The 15,834-nt window shown below is 40.7% G+C and overlaps 1 protein-coding gene across 3 annotated transcripts in view; it reads left to right on the top strand.

The window, feature by feature from the left end:
• The window catches only part of cdkl5 (cyclin dependent kinase like 5), a 172,021-nt gene that overhangs the window by 106,972 nt on the left and 49,215 nt on the right, over positions 1-15,834 (top strand). For all 3 annotated transcript variants that reach the window (XM_068040382.1, XM_068040383.1, XM_068040384.1), the window contains one exon: positions 9,102-10,143. In XM_068040382.1, coding sequence (XP_067896483.1) covers positions 9,102-10,143 — 1,042 coding nt within the window. The remainder of the gene's footprint in view (positions 1-9,101; positions 10,144-15,834) is intronic.

Below are 15,834 nucleotides of genomic sequence, written 5' to 3'. Positions count from 1 at the left end.
ATTGTGCTGTGTAAAAGGATTACAAACATGTAGCTCCTCACTCGAAACTTTCCCAGTCCTCTATTAAGTCACCCATTACCAATGTTTTCTGCACCATCTCATGCACCATCAGGCCTCACTCTGTTTTGTCAAAATTGGCCATTGCTCTGGAATTGGCTTGGAGAGCAAGGATAATTCTAGCTTCCAACAATTGTGAGAAAATCATGGATTTCTTTTCACTAAATTGAGATCCGTTCAGCTGTTTATTTCCCACTCCCCTTGTCAAACCTCTCCCAAGGCACTCCCCTGCCCTAACCCTGAACCAGATAATTCTTCACTTTTTATCCATTCTCTCCTAACGCTCTCTGCGAGCAGAATTTGTCAATGAACCCCAATTCCTGCTCCTTTGACCCCATTCTCACTAAAAGTGCTCACATCCCAACTTCACCTTTTGGCCAACTGATGGTGTAAATGATTCCCTCTCCTCAGGTGCTGCCCTTGACTTCTGTTTCCTACTTCTGGAGTCGCCCAAGATTTATCCTTGACTCTTACTTCCCCAGCTACACGCTGGCCCTTGGCAATGTTATCTGAAAACATGGGCAGAATTTTCCAATTGCGCGGAGGAAGGAGGGCTGGAAAATTGGCGTCGGAGAGCAGCAAACTGGCACATTCCCACCTCCAGCCCATTTTGGTAGAGGCACGTTCGAGGTGTGTGTGATGGCAACCTGCTTGCAAGTGGTGGGTAGCCTATTAAGGCAATTAAAGGGCCTATTCAGGCCAACGTTCTGAGGCTGACTGGAATCTTCCAGTGGGCCGTACATGGCTGTCAAAGCCCGGCTGAAGAATGGAGCCGGCCTCCCGGCGGCAGACTGGAGGGCCAGCACTCCAGCATAGTTTTAAAAACCCCACCCCGCAACTGACATGCTGAGATGGTCACAGCTGCGGCCACAGGCCACCCTGTGAAGGGGGATCCCTCTCCACGACGGTAGCCCCGCAGATGTGGCCACTTTTTGTTTTGAGGCGCCCTTTCTCTCCTACCTACGTCAGCAGCAGCCACCTCTGATGGTAGGGCTGCCTCTCCTGAATGCTGGAGACCCTGCTTCTGGCTCTCCAGGGTCGGGGGCCCACCTGCTGTCTTTAATTGGATGGTGAGCAAGCCTTCTGGCCACTGATCGGCCATCTCTTTCAAAATTACATCATGCGTCTGCTGCTGACATGGTATGGGGTCAGGGCTCGGAATGCTCCCAATGCTTGGGTCCCAACCCCAAAATGAAAATTCAGCCCATGGGGCCAACTTCCACATGTACTGTTAACAACACCCAGCTGTACCTCTCCACCACCTCTTGACCACTTCACTGCTGGGAAGATCAAAGCCATCGTCTTTGGCCCATGCTTCAAACTTCTTTATCCTTGCCACATATTCCATCAACCCTCCCAGCTACTGTCTGACTGAACCAACTTGTTCACAACCTTGCCTTCCAATTCAACCCCAAGCTGAGCTTTCATCACAATGCACTTTCCACCATAAAGTCAGCCTACTTACACCTCTGTAAAATCACGTCCCACCTCAGTTTGTCTGCTGCGGAAACCCTCATCCATGCCTTTCTCAGCTCCACACCTGACTATTTAGAAACATAGCAAGATTTACAGCACACAACGTGGCCTTTCGGCTCATCATGTCCCTGCTGGCTGAAAAAGAGCTATCCAGGCTAATCCCACCTTCCAGCTCTTAGTTCGTAGCCTTGTAGGTTACGCACCTCAAGTGCATATCCAAGTGTTTTTTAAAATGCGATGAGGGTTCCTGCCTAAACCACCCTTTCAGGTAGTGAGTTCCAGACCACCATCATCCTTTGGGTGGAAACATTTCTTCTCAATTCCCCTCTGATCCATATACCAATTACTTTAAATCTAAACCCTCAGTTATTGACCTCTCTGCTAACGGAAATAGGTTATTCCTATCCACTCGATTGAGACCCCTCATAATTTTATACACCTCAATGAAATATCCCCTCAGCTTCCGCTGTTCCAAAGAAAACAACCCCAGCCTATCCAATCTTTTTTCATAGCTAAAATTCTCCATTCCTGGCAACATCCTCATAAATCTCTTCTATAGGCTCTCTAGAGTGATCACATCTTATGCAGAGACCAGAACTCCACGCAGTACTGTAGCTGTGATCTGAATAGTATTGCCCATGGTTCTAGCATAACCTCCCTACTCTTGTACTCTAGGCCTCAGCCAGTAAAGGAAAGTATTCATATGTCTTATTAACCACCTTATCTGCCTGTCCTGCTACTTCAAGGATCTGTACACATATACTCTAAGATCCCTCTGTTCCTCTACACTTTTCAGAATCCTACCATTCAGTGTGTATTCCCTTGCCTCATTTGCCCTTCCCCAATGCATTTATTTTTATTTATTTAGAGATACAGCACTGAAACAGGCCCTTCGGCCCACCGAGTCTGTGCCGACCAAGAACCACCCATTTATACTAACCCTACAGTAATCCCATATTCCCTACCACCTACCTACACTAGGGGCAATTTACAATGGCCAATTTACCTATCACCTGCAAGTCTTCGGTGGTGGGAGGAAACCGGAGCACCCGGTGAAAACCCACGCGGTCACAGGGAGAACTTGCAAACTCCGCACAGACAGTACCCAGAATTGAACCTGGGTCCCTGGAGCTGTGAGGCTGCGGTGCTAACCACTGTGCCACTGTGCTGCCCATTACCTCACACTTCTCCAGATTGAATTCCATTTGCCACTTTTCTGCCAACCTGACCAATCTATTGATATCTTCCTGCAATCTACAGCTTTCTACCTCACTAACAACCACACAGCCAATTTCCGTATCATCTGCAAACTTAATCAGGATCGACATTTAAGTCTAAATCATTGATTATATACCACAATCAGCAAGAGACTCAATACTGATCCCTGCGGAACCCCACTGGAAACCACCTTCCAGTTACAAAAACACCTGTCGACCACAACCCTTTGCTTTCTGCCACTGAGACAGTTTTGGATTCGACTTACTGCTTGCCTATGATATTTAATTTACTGATCAGTCTGCTGTGGTGGAACCTTGTCAAAAGCTTTCCTAAAATCCATGTGGACTACATCAACCTCGCTACTCTCGTTGACCTTCCATATTACCTCAAAATATTAAATCATGTTAGTCAGACACGACATTCCCATAACAAATCCATGCTGCCTACCCTTGATTAATCCATGCCTCTCTAAATGATGATTTATACCATCTCTCAGAATTTTTCTCAATTATTTGCCCAACACTGAGGTTTAATCAAGCTGTAATTTAATCAAGTTAACGTTTCGGGTCAGTGACCCTTCTTCGGAAGTCACCGAAGAAGGGTCACTGACCCGAAACGTTAACTCTGCTTCTCTTTCCACAGATGTTGCCAGACCTGCTGAGTGATTCCAGCATTTCTTGTTTTTGTTTCAGATTTCCAGCATCCGCAGTATTTTGCTTTTATGTAATTTAATCAAGCTGTCTCTCCCTCCCGTTTTAAACAATGGTACAACATGAACAGTCCTCCAGTCTTTCACCATCATGCCTGTAGCCAGAGAGGAATGGGAAATGATGGTCAGAGCCTCTGCTATTTGTTCCCTTGCTTCCCTTAGCAGCCTGGGATACATTTCATCCAGGCCTGGTGATTTATTCACTTTCAAGGGTGCTAAACACTTCAATATTTCCTCCCTCACAGTTATCCCATCCTTTATTTCACACTCCTCCTCCTTAACTAAAATGTCTGCTTTGTCCCTCTCTTTCATGAAAACAGATGCAGAGTATTAATTAAGAACTAGGTGCCCAAGTCTTGCACCTCCACACACAAGTTACCTTTTTGGTTGCTAATTGGCCCTACTCTTTCTTCAGTTACCCTCTTGCTTTTTATGTATTTATAGAACATTTTTGTGTTCTCCTTGATTTTACTTGCCGATACTTTTTCGTGCCATCTATTTGCTTTCCTAATTTCCGTTTTAATTTCATCCCTGCATTTTCTATACTCCTGTCCGAGTATAGTTTTCTGCACTATTGAGCTCTTGGCATCTGACATGAGCTTTCTTTTTTTGCCTTATCCTATTCTGTATGCTCCAGGGGGTGTTTAGATTTGTGAGTTCTACTTTTTTTCCTTTGTGGGAACATATTTGTTCTGGATCCTCTTTAGATTGATCTTGACTGCCTCCCACTGCTGTGATACTGATTTACTTTCAAGCAGCTGTTTCTAGTGCACTTTTGCCAAATCACATCTCAGCTTCGTGAACTTCGCCTTTCCCCATTTAAAAGTTTTACACTTGGACCTTCTTTATCCTTTTCCATAACTCGTCTAAATCTAACTGAATTATGATCTTTACCACTTAAATGCTCTCCCACTGATAGTCCTTCCACCTTCCCAGAATTGTTTCTTGAAATTAAGTCCAGAACTGCCCCAGATTCAGTACTCTGATGCCTGTATCCAAACATACGAATTAGAACCAGGAGTAGGGCATTCGACTCCTCAAGCCTGCTCCGCCATTCAACAAGTTCATGGATGATCTAATTGTAATCTCAGCTCCATATTCCTGCCTATCCCGATAACCTTTCATCCCTTATCAAGAATCTACCTACCTCTGCCTTAAAAATATTCAAAGATTCTGCTTCCACCGTGTTTTGAGAAAGTGAGTTCCAAAGACTCATGACCCTCTGAGAGGAAAACATTTCTCCTCGTCTCTGTCTTAAATGGGCTACCCCTTATTTTTAAACAGTGACCCCTAGTTATAGATTTTCCCTCGAGGAAACATCCTTTCCACATCCACCCTGTCAAGACCCCTCAAGATCTTATACATTTCAGTCATGCTGCCTCTTACTCTTCTAAACTCCAGCGGATACAAGCTTAGTCTGTCCAACCTTATTTCACAAGACAGCCCACCCATTCCAGATGTTAGTCTAGTAAACCTTCTCTGAACTGTTTCCAATGCATTTACATCCTTCCTAAATAAGGAGACCAGTGCTGTACATAGTACTCCAGATGTGGTCTCACCAATGCCCTTCTAACTGAAGCATAACCTCCCGACTTTTGTATTCAATTCTCCTCGCAATAAACAATTACATTGTATTAGCGTTCCTAGTTACTTGTGTTACGACCGAGGCTGGAGGAGTGTACTGTCTTTCTCTAGTTCCACTTCTCCACGGGTCACAACATATATTTAAATGTTACGGCCAATTATGTACTCTCTTTATTCAGAATAAAATTCACTAACCAGGTTTCTTTAATAAACAACAAAATTATTAATTTATTATAAAACAAAACTTCTTCAGTAAAGATGCAAAGCTTATTAACACACAGTTTGAAATATGAAAGTTCCCTTCTAAATTAACCCACCATGCATGCGCAAACATACACTCGTTAAAGAAAAAATAAAGATGTTTTTTCTGCAGAGATCTCTTTACAAAAAAGGCAAAAAAAAACTTTGGCCAAATACTTGTTAATTCTTGAAGGAAAAGGATAAGATATGGAGTTCTAGATAGTTCTTTAGTCTGGTATCCAGGAACACATAGATGGGTCTCGCTAGACACATGAGGTGGTCTAAGTGATCTTTCCAGAAGCAGTTCGTTTAGAAGATGTCAAGAAGCTTCCCAGGAGAAATGTTGCCTCAGTTTCTCCAGTTCCCTCACTGGATTCTCAGGGTTTTTTTCAAAGAGATGCACTAGGATGAGCTGGTTGCCTCTCTCTCTGAGCAGGCTTACACCCCAACTGAACCAAAACAATATCCAAAACGAGACCACCATAAATCTTGACATGCCACTTCTCTGTAAACAACTCCCCTAGTCAGAAGGGTGCTACTGTTTACTTAGCTGAAGACATGTGACTTCCAATAAGTGTGTTTTTAAACCAAGTCCCAAAGTCCTCTGTGACCTTTTTTAAAAAAATAAGTCCAGCATCTATGGAATCTCTTCAGTCTTTCAAATGAATCAATTTCCACAATTTTTACACACGAATCCTCAAAACATATTCAAAAAAAGGAAGCACTTTCATAATTACTTGTTGTACCAGCATACTAAACACATGTGATTCATGCACTAGGACACCCAGATCCCTCTGCATCTCCGAGTTCTGCAATCTCACCAATTAGATAATATGCTTTTTTATTCTTCCTGCCAAAATGGACAATTGCACATTTTCCCACATTATGCTTCCATTTGCCAGATCTTTGTCCACTCACTTAACATATCTGTATCCCTTGGTAGCTTCCTTATGTCTTGTTCACAACTTACTTTACTACCTATCTTTGTGTCATCAGCAAATATAGCAGCCATACCTTCAGTCCCTCCATCTAAGTCATTTACATGAATTGTAAAAAGTTGAGACCCCAGCACTGATCTCTGTTGCACACCACTTGTTAAATCTTGCCAACCAGAAAATGACCCATTTATGCCTACTCTGTTTCCTGTTAGCTAGCCAATCTTCTATCCATGCCAATATGTTACCCTCTACAGCATGAGCTTTTATTTTCCGCAATAACCTTTGATGTGACACGTTATCAAATACCTTCTGTAAATCTAAGTACAGTACATCCACCGGTTCCCCTTTATCCACAGCACATGTTAGTTCTTCAAAGAACTCCAATAAATTGGTTAGACATGATTTTCCTTTCACAAAACCATGTTGACTCTGCCTGATTACCTTGAATTTTTCTAAGTGCCCTGCTAGAACGTTTTTAATAATGGCTTCTAACATTTTCTCTATGACAGATGTTAAGTTAACTGGCCTGTAGTTTCCTGCTTTCTGTCTCCCTCCCGTTTTGAATAAAGGAATTACATTCGCTATCTTCTAATCTAATGGAACCTTCCCCAAATCTAGGGAATCTTGGAAAATTAAAACCAATGCATCAATTATCCTACTAGCCACTTCTTTTAAGCTCCTAGGATGAAGTGCTTCAGGACCCTGGGACTTGTCAGCCTGCAGCTCTAACAATTTGTTCAGTACCACTTCCCTGGTGATTGTAATTTTCTTGAGTTCCTCCCTCCTTTCCATTTCCTGATTTACAGCTAATACTGGGATGTTACTTGTATCCTCAATAGTGAAGCCCAATGCAAAATACCTGTTCAATTCATCCTTATTTTCCATTATTAATTCCCCAGACTCACTTTCCATAGGACCACCGCTCACTTTGTTAACTTTTCTTTTCTAAATATCTATAGAAACTATTACTATCTGTTTTTATATTTCTAGCTAGCTTTCTCTCGTACTGTAATTTTTCCCTCCTTATTAATCTTTTAGTCATTCTTTGCTGTTTTTTTATATTCTGTCCAATCTTCTGACCTGCCACCCATCTTTGCGCAATTATAGGCTTTTTCTTTATGTTTGATGCTATCTGTAACTTTTTTAGTTAAGCCTGGATGGTCGGTCCTCCCCTTGGAATTTTTCTTTTTCGTTGGAATGTATCTATTCTGTGTATTCTGAAATATCCCCTTAAATGTCTGCCACTACATCTCTATTGACCTATCCCTTAACCTAATTTGCCAGTTCATTTTAGCTAGCTCTGTTTTCATGCCTTCATAATTGCCCTGATTTAAGTTTAAAATACTAATCTTAGACCCACTCTTCTCCCTCAAACTGAATGTAAAATTCAATCATATTATGATCGCTGTTGCCTTGGAGCGACTTCACTATGAGGTCATTAGTCGTTGCACAATACCAGGTCTAGTATAGCCTACTCTCTGGTTGGCTCCAGAACGTGCTGTTCTAAGAAACTATCCCAAAAACATTCTCTAAACTCCTCATCTAGGCTACCCATGCCCATCTGATTTCTCCAGTCTATGTAGATTAAAATCTCCCATGATTATTGCTGTACCTTTCTGACAAACTGCCATTATTTCTTTCTTTATACCCCGTCCTACAGTGTGGTTACTGTTAGGGGGCCTGTACACCACTCCTACAAGTGACTTCTTGCCTTTATCATTATTCATCTCTAACCAAACCTACCTGGGAGTCGGAGCAGACCTGCGGGAGACCGTCAGAAGCAGCGGAGCACACCATTTCAGCTCCATTTTACGCCAACCACCACACCCCGCCCCCCGGCCACCATCCAGCTCATTGGGGTGGCAGAAAATTCTGGCCGCGGAGTCTGATCCAGGAAATATAAGTTAGAATATTTAATTTATTGTAAAAGCATGTACAGAGAAAAATAAAGTGAAGGAAAGAAAGATGGAATTAAGAGAGAGATGAGACAAAGAAAAATTTTTTAAAAGGCAAGTTTTAATGTCTTTGAAACCTCTAGCAATAATGACATTCTGAAGGAATTAGACTCTGTAAAATTCAGTGCCAAGAGATTGTTTGGCAGTAATTAAGACTTACCACACCATTAAAAATTCACTTGCACCTGACTGCACCAACCTGAACTTTTTCTTGCATGGTTATTGGGTAACTAGTGGGTATGTACAGCAACTTGATGCCCTTGCATGGATTTCAAAACTGAGTATATTGTCAAGATACCAGTGTATCATAGCTTGTGGAGGAGCGGTGCAAATCGGCCAGCAGCTTCTTGATTTCTTTATTTCGCCGCTGAAAGTGGCCACAAGTTGGGAGCTGGAAGTTGTAGCTCTGCAACTTGTGCAAAATTGAATAGATAAGTAAGTACTGAGGTTAATTACTACTAGAAAAATTATTTGGGCTTGATTGGCACCCCATCTGCAAACATTCACTCCCTCCACCACCAATGCACAATGGCAGCAGTGTGTACCATCTACAAGATGCACTGCAGCACCAAGGCTCCTTAAACAGCACCTTCCAAACCCGCGACCTCTACCAACTAGAAGGACAAGGGCAGAAAATGCATGGGAACACCACCACCTGCAAGTCACACACCACCCTGACTTGGAACTATATCGCCATTCCTTCACTGTCGCTGGGTCAAAATCCTGGAACTCCCTTCCTAACAGCACTGTGGGTGTACCTACCCCAAATGGACTGCAGCGGTTCAAGAAGGCAGTTCACCACCACCTTCTCAAGGGCAATTAGGGATGGGCAATAAATGCTGGCCTAGCCAGCGATGCCCACATCCCTGAATAAATTAAAAAAAAATTTCTTCAGTAATAAAAGATATTGTTTTTGTTTTGCAGAAATCATGGCAGCAAAAGTACATCTCTGTCAACTCGATCAGATACCCGAGACCAGCAGAATCTTAGTGTCAATTTTAAGCGAGGAGATGATAATAGTCAGCATGATGGCTTTTCTAATGAAAGTTCAGCTCCACTCAGCCCAACCCTCATTCCCATGCCAGACTATCAACAGACTAAACAGAATCTCTCTGGTAACAAGGATTTAACCAACACCAATTTACCACTTCTTCCCAGCCCACGACTAACCTCCAAAGAAGCACACTCTAAGACTAAAACTGATTTCCAGGCTGATCAAAAAGTTGCAGAAGGCCCAGGTGCGAAATATTTAAAACCTAATGCAAAGGCTCAGCAGAACCGACACTCATTTGTAGAAATGCCACAAAATAAAACTGGAACTCTGCCAATTGAAAAACCCAACCGTCACAGTTACATAGAACCAATACAAGGCTCTGTATCTCAGCAGTCAAAGAACCCAGCAGTTTTAACACCATCCAAAACGTACAGGACATTGAGTGATTCAAGGTCAGTTGGAAACCTTAGTGACATGAAAATGCATGGGGAGGATCAGACATCCAGGTATTTCCCTTCAAGCTGCCTGGAACTCAATGCTTCAAACAATACTGTATCAACTGGATCCAATGAAAACAGGCCAGCGCAAAATCCACCTGCTGCCACTGCCTCCATAAGTAAAAGCCTGGAAACTCGCAAACCAGCCACAAGACACTCAACAAATGAAGAGGAGCTAAAGGTTCCTGCTAGCCTTGAAGGGGGTCATTCACATTCAGTATCTGCTCCACATGAGTCTTTTCCTTATGACCTAAATTATCCCAGTCCTTATGCCTCCAAACCACGTTCGCAGAGACACTCTATGTATATCCCAAGGAAACAAGTATCTGAAATTGCCTCTGGAGGTGTGGGACAGGGAATGCCTACTAGGACAAATAGCTTACAGATGTTATCTCCTCAGATGCAACATGGTCGGACGTCTCTTACTAGAGGTTCTGTGGGCTCCTCTCGTGAGGACTGTACAGATCCCCCTGGGGTCAGTGTTAACTTTGTTCTGGCAGCTTTTGAATTGGAATAACAATTATTTTGATCTTTTTTAATTGTAAGTAGAAGAACTGAAAAAATTCAGATTAGCAAATGTTTTCATTTGAATTCTGCATACTGGAAGAGCCAGGCTTTAGCACTTGGTAACAAAATATTTAGCAGAATTCTTAAGTTTTATTGGTGACATAAAGGGGTTTTATTTTCATTGCCAACTGAATTGATATCATTGCTGCTATTCCTGGACATGATCAGTGATTGTGAACAGTTGAAAGAATCAGTCTCTTCCATCTCAAAATTTGTCGCTGATTTAGTGGAATAATCCTTAGCCGTTGGATCTGATATGCTGTAGAAATACTTAAATTGCTAAAAGAAATACAATTGTGGAAAAGTGCACAGACAACACTATATTCTCCAGACTGAAGGAGGTTGCTTGACAATAAGTCTATCTTCGTGACAGAGTGAAAGTGCAAAAATAAATTCTTGGCACCATGGTGATGTGAAACATTGGAGCACTGATATTCAGTGCCTTGGGGTGGGAAAATGCAGCTTTGATCTCCCACTTTACTCAACTCCTGGCCTGAACTGAGATGTGTTGAGTGGGGAGATCCCAAGCAAAAGTTGTGGTGACTCACTGCCAAAGAGAAAATTAAAGTGGGTGGTCCAACTTGGATGGTTTATCTTGCCTTTTAGCATTTGGTCAAGGGGAGCGTAAGCAGAGTTGTGGGCCTTGGCCTCTTGGCAACAGAAAGCATCAAATTTGGATAGACTGCAGAAATGGGGTATGAACCTGAAAAAAATCAACAAATATAAAATAAATTGATTTTTAGAAAGAGTTATGTTCATTAAACTAATTTTCTAGATAATGTTGTGATTAAAAAGATTTTGCATCTTAGAAATTGTGAAAACTGAGCAGTGCAGTTTTTTGTGAAACATACATTCCAAGTACATCATTAATTCTTCCAAATGAGTTTGAGGGTCACTGACCTGAAACGTTAACTCTGCTTCTCTCTCCACAGATGCTGCCAGACCTGCTGAGTATTTCCAGCATTTCTTGTTTTTATTTGTGTCTTTAGCCCACCAGCTATTGTTAGTTGTTTGTGTCTTGTCTGAAGTGATCTCAACTTGTTAATTCTCAAGGTAGGTAGGTAGGTGGTAGGGAAATATAGGGACAGGTGGGGATGTTTGGTAGGAATATGGGATTAGTGTAGGATTAGTATAAATGGGTGGTTGATGTTCGGCACAGACTCGGTGGGCCGAAGGGCCTGTTTCAGTGCTGTATCTCTAATCATAATCATAATCAAACTGCTGTTTTATCTTAAATGATCCATAGCAAAGTTGATGGGGATAGTCTTAAGGGACGATACCATTAATTTTTTTCATGACATTTTTCTGACACAGGAAATGTATAGCTGTGGCAGTGGGAACAGTCTAAACTTTATTTATGTACTTATGATATCATGGCTGTGAGTTATCACAATTAAGTATGTAAGTAAGCCAAAGATTTGCCCTTTTGTTTCAGTACCTCTTATTAACATTTTGAAACTAATCTCAACCTTGTCACTTGAATTTTTTTACATAATGGGCTTGCTAGAAAAAAATGACAGTACATATATTGCTATGTTCAGGCATATAGTAATCCTCTGAAATTGCAGCTAAGTTTCAATCATTATGTAGATCACAATGAATAGCGTATCTAATATATGAATTCAAATCCTTAATAATTCATATTAAATTTCCACTATGGAAATCAAAGAAAAGTAATTGATTAAAAATTTTTGAACTAAATTGAAGAAACTGTTGGCTTCTCTGGAAGTGGATGCTATAATGCCTATTGTGTGCATGGCCAGCAGCAGTTTCTTTTACTTAGTGTTTTTGGCTGGGCATTCTGCTTCTTCCCAGATGAGGTCAGCTTATTAGGAGGTCCGTTCCTACAGTGCTTTTCCAGGTTATTGACGTTTACTTCCCTCTTCCTTTTGACTGATAATTTCAGTGCTTGTTACTGTATTCTGGAATGCTGCATTCTGAGTAAGTTTCCTAATCAGTTTGTATTTTTGGTTTGAGGTTATTTACTGGTAGTTACTTTGTTCTTTGTCTTGTCTGTCTTGCTCTTCGCTTTATCTTGAGTGTTCTGCGCAGGTGTTTGTTATTAGAAACTTCACCTTTCTTTTCTGTAACCTTTGTCATTGGCCAAGTTTAGCAGTACACAACAAGATGAATGTGACTTTGCAGTTGCTTTATTTTGAGATGTGCAATATTTCTGTAGATGTTCTTTAAAAGCACTAACAGCTAGAGCTGGCAAAGCAGGCAACTGTCTACCAATATTAGCATTGTTTCATACTGCACTTTGGAGAAAGATGAAGTGGCATGTTTTGTAGAATCTTCTCTGAACTTAGCTAGATTTGGTATCCTCTATTCCATCTACATATCATCTTTGTTCTCCAAGAGGTATTTAGTTTGCTTATTTTCTAATCTTGTCTTTTCCATTGTATTGTTTCTTGAGTTTTTCCCATTGTGCTGTAATCCCTACGAAGTCTGGATCTTGGACTGTTTGTCCTCCATCTCAGTTTGCCGCCTCCTCTTGTTTGTTAGCATTATTTAGGCGACTGCTAGGTAAAATAATAGAGGTAACAAAGCACACTCCTGCTGACACCAGTTTTTATTTCAAACAAATGTATTTCATTCTCCACTTGCAACATTCCATTCCATCACAAGTTCCTCAATGTTACATTTAAATCCATAATAGTGTAAAATTTGCCGCAATATAAACCTATCTTGGCTATCACATGTTCTTCTCAAAATTATCAAGTTAATAAAACTTTATTCATATCTTGCATTACCATGTGAGAGTACAAAACTTTGGTCTATATATTATTTTCCATTTCTAAATCTAGCCTGATTACACATTCTCTTGTATGCAGCATTGTTTGATCCCTTTTCTGGAATTGATAGAAAGTCACCCCATTTCGGTTATTGTCTGAATCTCTCCATTCTTTGCTTTTTCCTTCTCTCCAGTATTCTCTTCCTGTACCCATACCAAATTTGATAAATGCATTGATCAGAACTTGCTGAATTTTCAGCCTACTGTTTGATTTTTAGGAGTGATTCCTGATGCTGATCCAGAATTTTTACTTACTTCTGTCAAAGCCAACTTTTTCCTTTCTGGGATCTGTATCTGTCTGAAGATTTTTTTTTTAAAGTCTGATGTGTATATGTAGTTTCAGAGTCTACATTCTCTCGCCCGACTCCATCTGTTGCCTCTTAAGCTTTGCTGTCTCCAGTGCTTTTTGTAATTTCTTGAACTTCCTTTGTCTCCTTTATCCTCATTTCTGTTTTCTTTTTTAAATTTTGTTTCATTTTTTCTAGGAAGTGACACCTTTCAGCTTCATTTTTGTAACCTTCATTCTACCAGATTCTATGTCTATCAGTGATCCATTTTTCTTCCTGCACTGTTTTGCAACCAGTAGTTCCCTTTTCTGTTTTAATTGTCTGTATAACCAGGTTTTCCTTGTTTTCAGCATTTTCAAGTTCGGCCATTCCTTGAAAGCGGTTCACTATTTCTCCAACAAAACTACAAAATTCAAGATACTTTCACCTCTGTCCAGCAATTTGTTCCTTGTTCTGTTTTTTCTGTTTGTACGTACTGAGTTTTACTTTGAGTTATTGATTGCTTGTCATCAGTTTCTATAACTGCAGTTCTGTACCAACTGACCTTGATTGTTTTTGATCATCTCCTGTTAACTAAAATGTATTTTATTTCTTTCAGCAGTTGATTCACCATTTTCTTATATTAAAAAAACAGACATTTCAGCCTGTAACTTAAATTTTCTTTGCTGTCATGAACTTCCACGAGCCAAGTGCTTTCAAATGGCTTTCACTTAGATATTGTGTTCCAAAATCTCAAACAAGTCTATGTTTTTAAGATTTTATTGGATTTTGTAGCCAGTTTTTTATCACAATGATGGGTATTAATCTGTCATTAGCTATCCTGCTGCTTAGACTGCTCTTCTACAAAATGCAGGTGTGCTAACAACCCTATGACTGGGCACCCTCCCTTTGGTCTATGGTACAAAGTCCTGTCTTATGAACATAAGAATGAGTGTTCAGTTAATTCAAGGTACTGGATAGTGGTCTTTTACAAGACTTGATCGAGCTTTGCATTCAAACCTTTCAGTGCTTTTCCATTCGGATTATACTCCCATTCCTTATTTTTCCTCCCAAAATGTAATACCTCTTAAGTAGGAGAAACTTTTAAACTTAAATCTAGGGTGGTCTATGGTTCTGTGCAAGTTTCAAACTCATCTTTTGGCCTTCTCAGGAATTTTCAGACATTTATTCTATTGTTGCATATGAAAAATGTACATTTTTTCATGAAAGCCCGAAAAGATTTTCATTATCTTTTTACATTAAGAATATTTAATTTTGTCTGCAGTGTTAGTAGTGCAGACCTGTCCAATTCAGTGATCTTTTAACCGATTGTGATAGACAGGTGTATAGATATTGAAGAATGATTGCTCAGCAATTAAGATCCTAAACGGTGGATTGTATTGGGTGCATTAAAGATTATATTTTAAATGAGCATAAAACACTTTTTTTTTGGACGAGTGGCCACTTAATTTCCATTTGCTCCGCAAGACCATGGATATGATATTGTTGCTATAACAGAAACTTGGCTTAAGAAGGGGCAAGAATGGCAACTCTACATCCCTGGATATAAGAGCTTTCAGGCGGAATAGAGAGGGAGATAAAAAAAGGAGGGGGTGTAGCATTATTAGTTAAGGAATCAATAACAGCTTTGAGGAGGGATAATATGCGAAATGAATCATCAAATGAGGCCATATGGGTGGAGTTCAGAAATAAAAAAGGGGCAGCCACGCTATTAGGAGTGCACTATAGACCGCCAAATAGTGTGAGGGAGGTAGAAGAACAAATATATAGACAAATTTATGACTGCAAAAGCTATAGGGCAATAATAGTCGGGGATTTCAATTACCCCAAAATCAACTGGGATACAAACAGTGTGAAGGGCACAGAGGGGAAAAAATTCTTGAACTGTGTTCAAGAGAACTGTTTTAGCCAGCATGTAACAAGAGAGGGGGCGCAATTCTAGATTTAGTCTTCAAGTAATGAAGCTGGGCAGGTGAGGAAGTAACAGTGGGTGACCATTTTGGAGATAGTGACCATAATACAGTAAGTTTCAGCATAATCATGGAAAAGGACAAAGATAAAAACAGGAGTAAGAGTTCTAAATTGGGGGAAGGTGAATTTTAAGAAGCTGAGGGGTGATCTGGCGAAAGTGAACTGGATACAGCTACTTGAAGGAAAATCAGTGACAAACCAGTGGGAGGCATTCAAAAGTGAGATTCTGCAGGCACAGTGTAGGCATGTCCCCACAAAGTTGAAGGGTGGTACTGCCAAATCTAGAACCCCCTGGTTATCTAGAAGCTAATAGGGTAAGTTAAAGCAGAAAAAGAAAGCTAATGACAATCATAAAAATCTTAATACTTTAGAAAGCCTAGAGGAGTATAGAAAGTGCAGGGGGAAGTAAAAAAGGAAATTAGAAAAGCAAAGAGAGGAGGACATGAAACATTATCGGCAGGTAAAATCAAGGAAAACCCAAAGATGTTTTATCAGTATGTTAAGAGCAAGAGGATAACTAAGGAAAGGGTAGGGTCTATCAGAGATG

This window comes from Heterodontus francisci, chromosome 10, assembly GCF_036365525.1.
Source record: "Heterodontus francisci isolate sHetFra1 chromosome 10, sHetFra1.hap1, whole genome shotgun sequence".
Classification (NCBI taxonomy): Eukaryota; Metazoa; Chordata; class Chondrichthyes; order Heterodontiformes; family Heterodontidae; genus Heterodontus; species Heterodontus francisci.
This window is presented reverse-complemented; position numbering and strand designations above follow the sequence as displayed.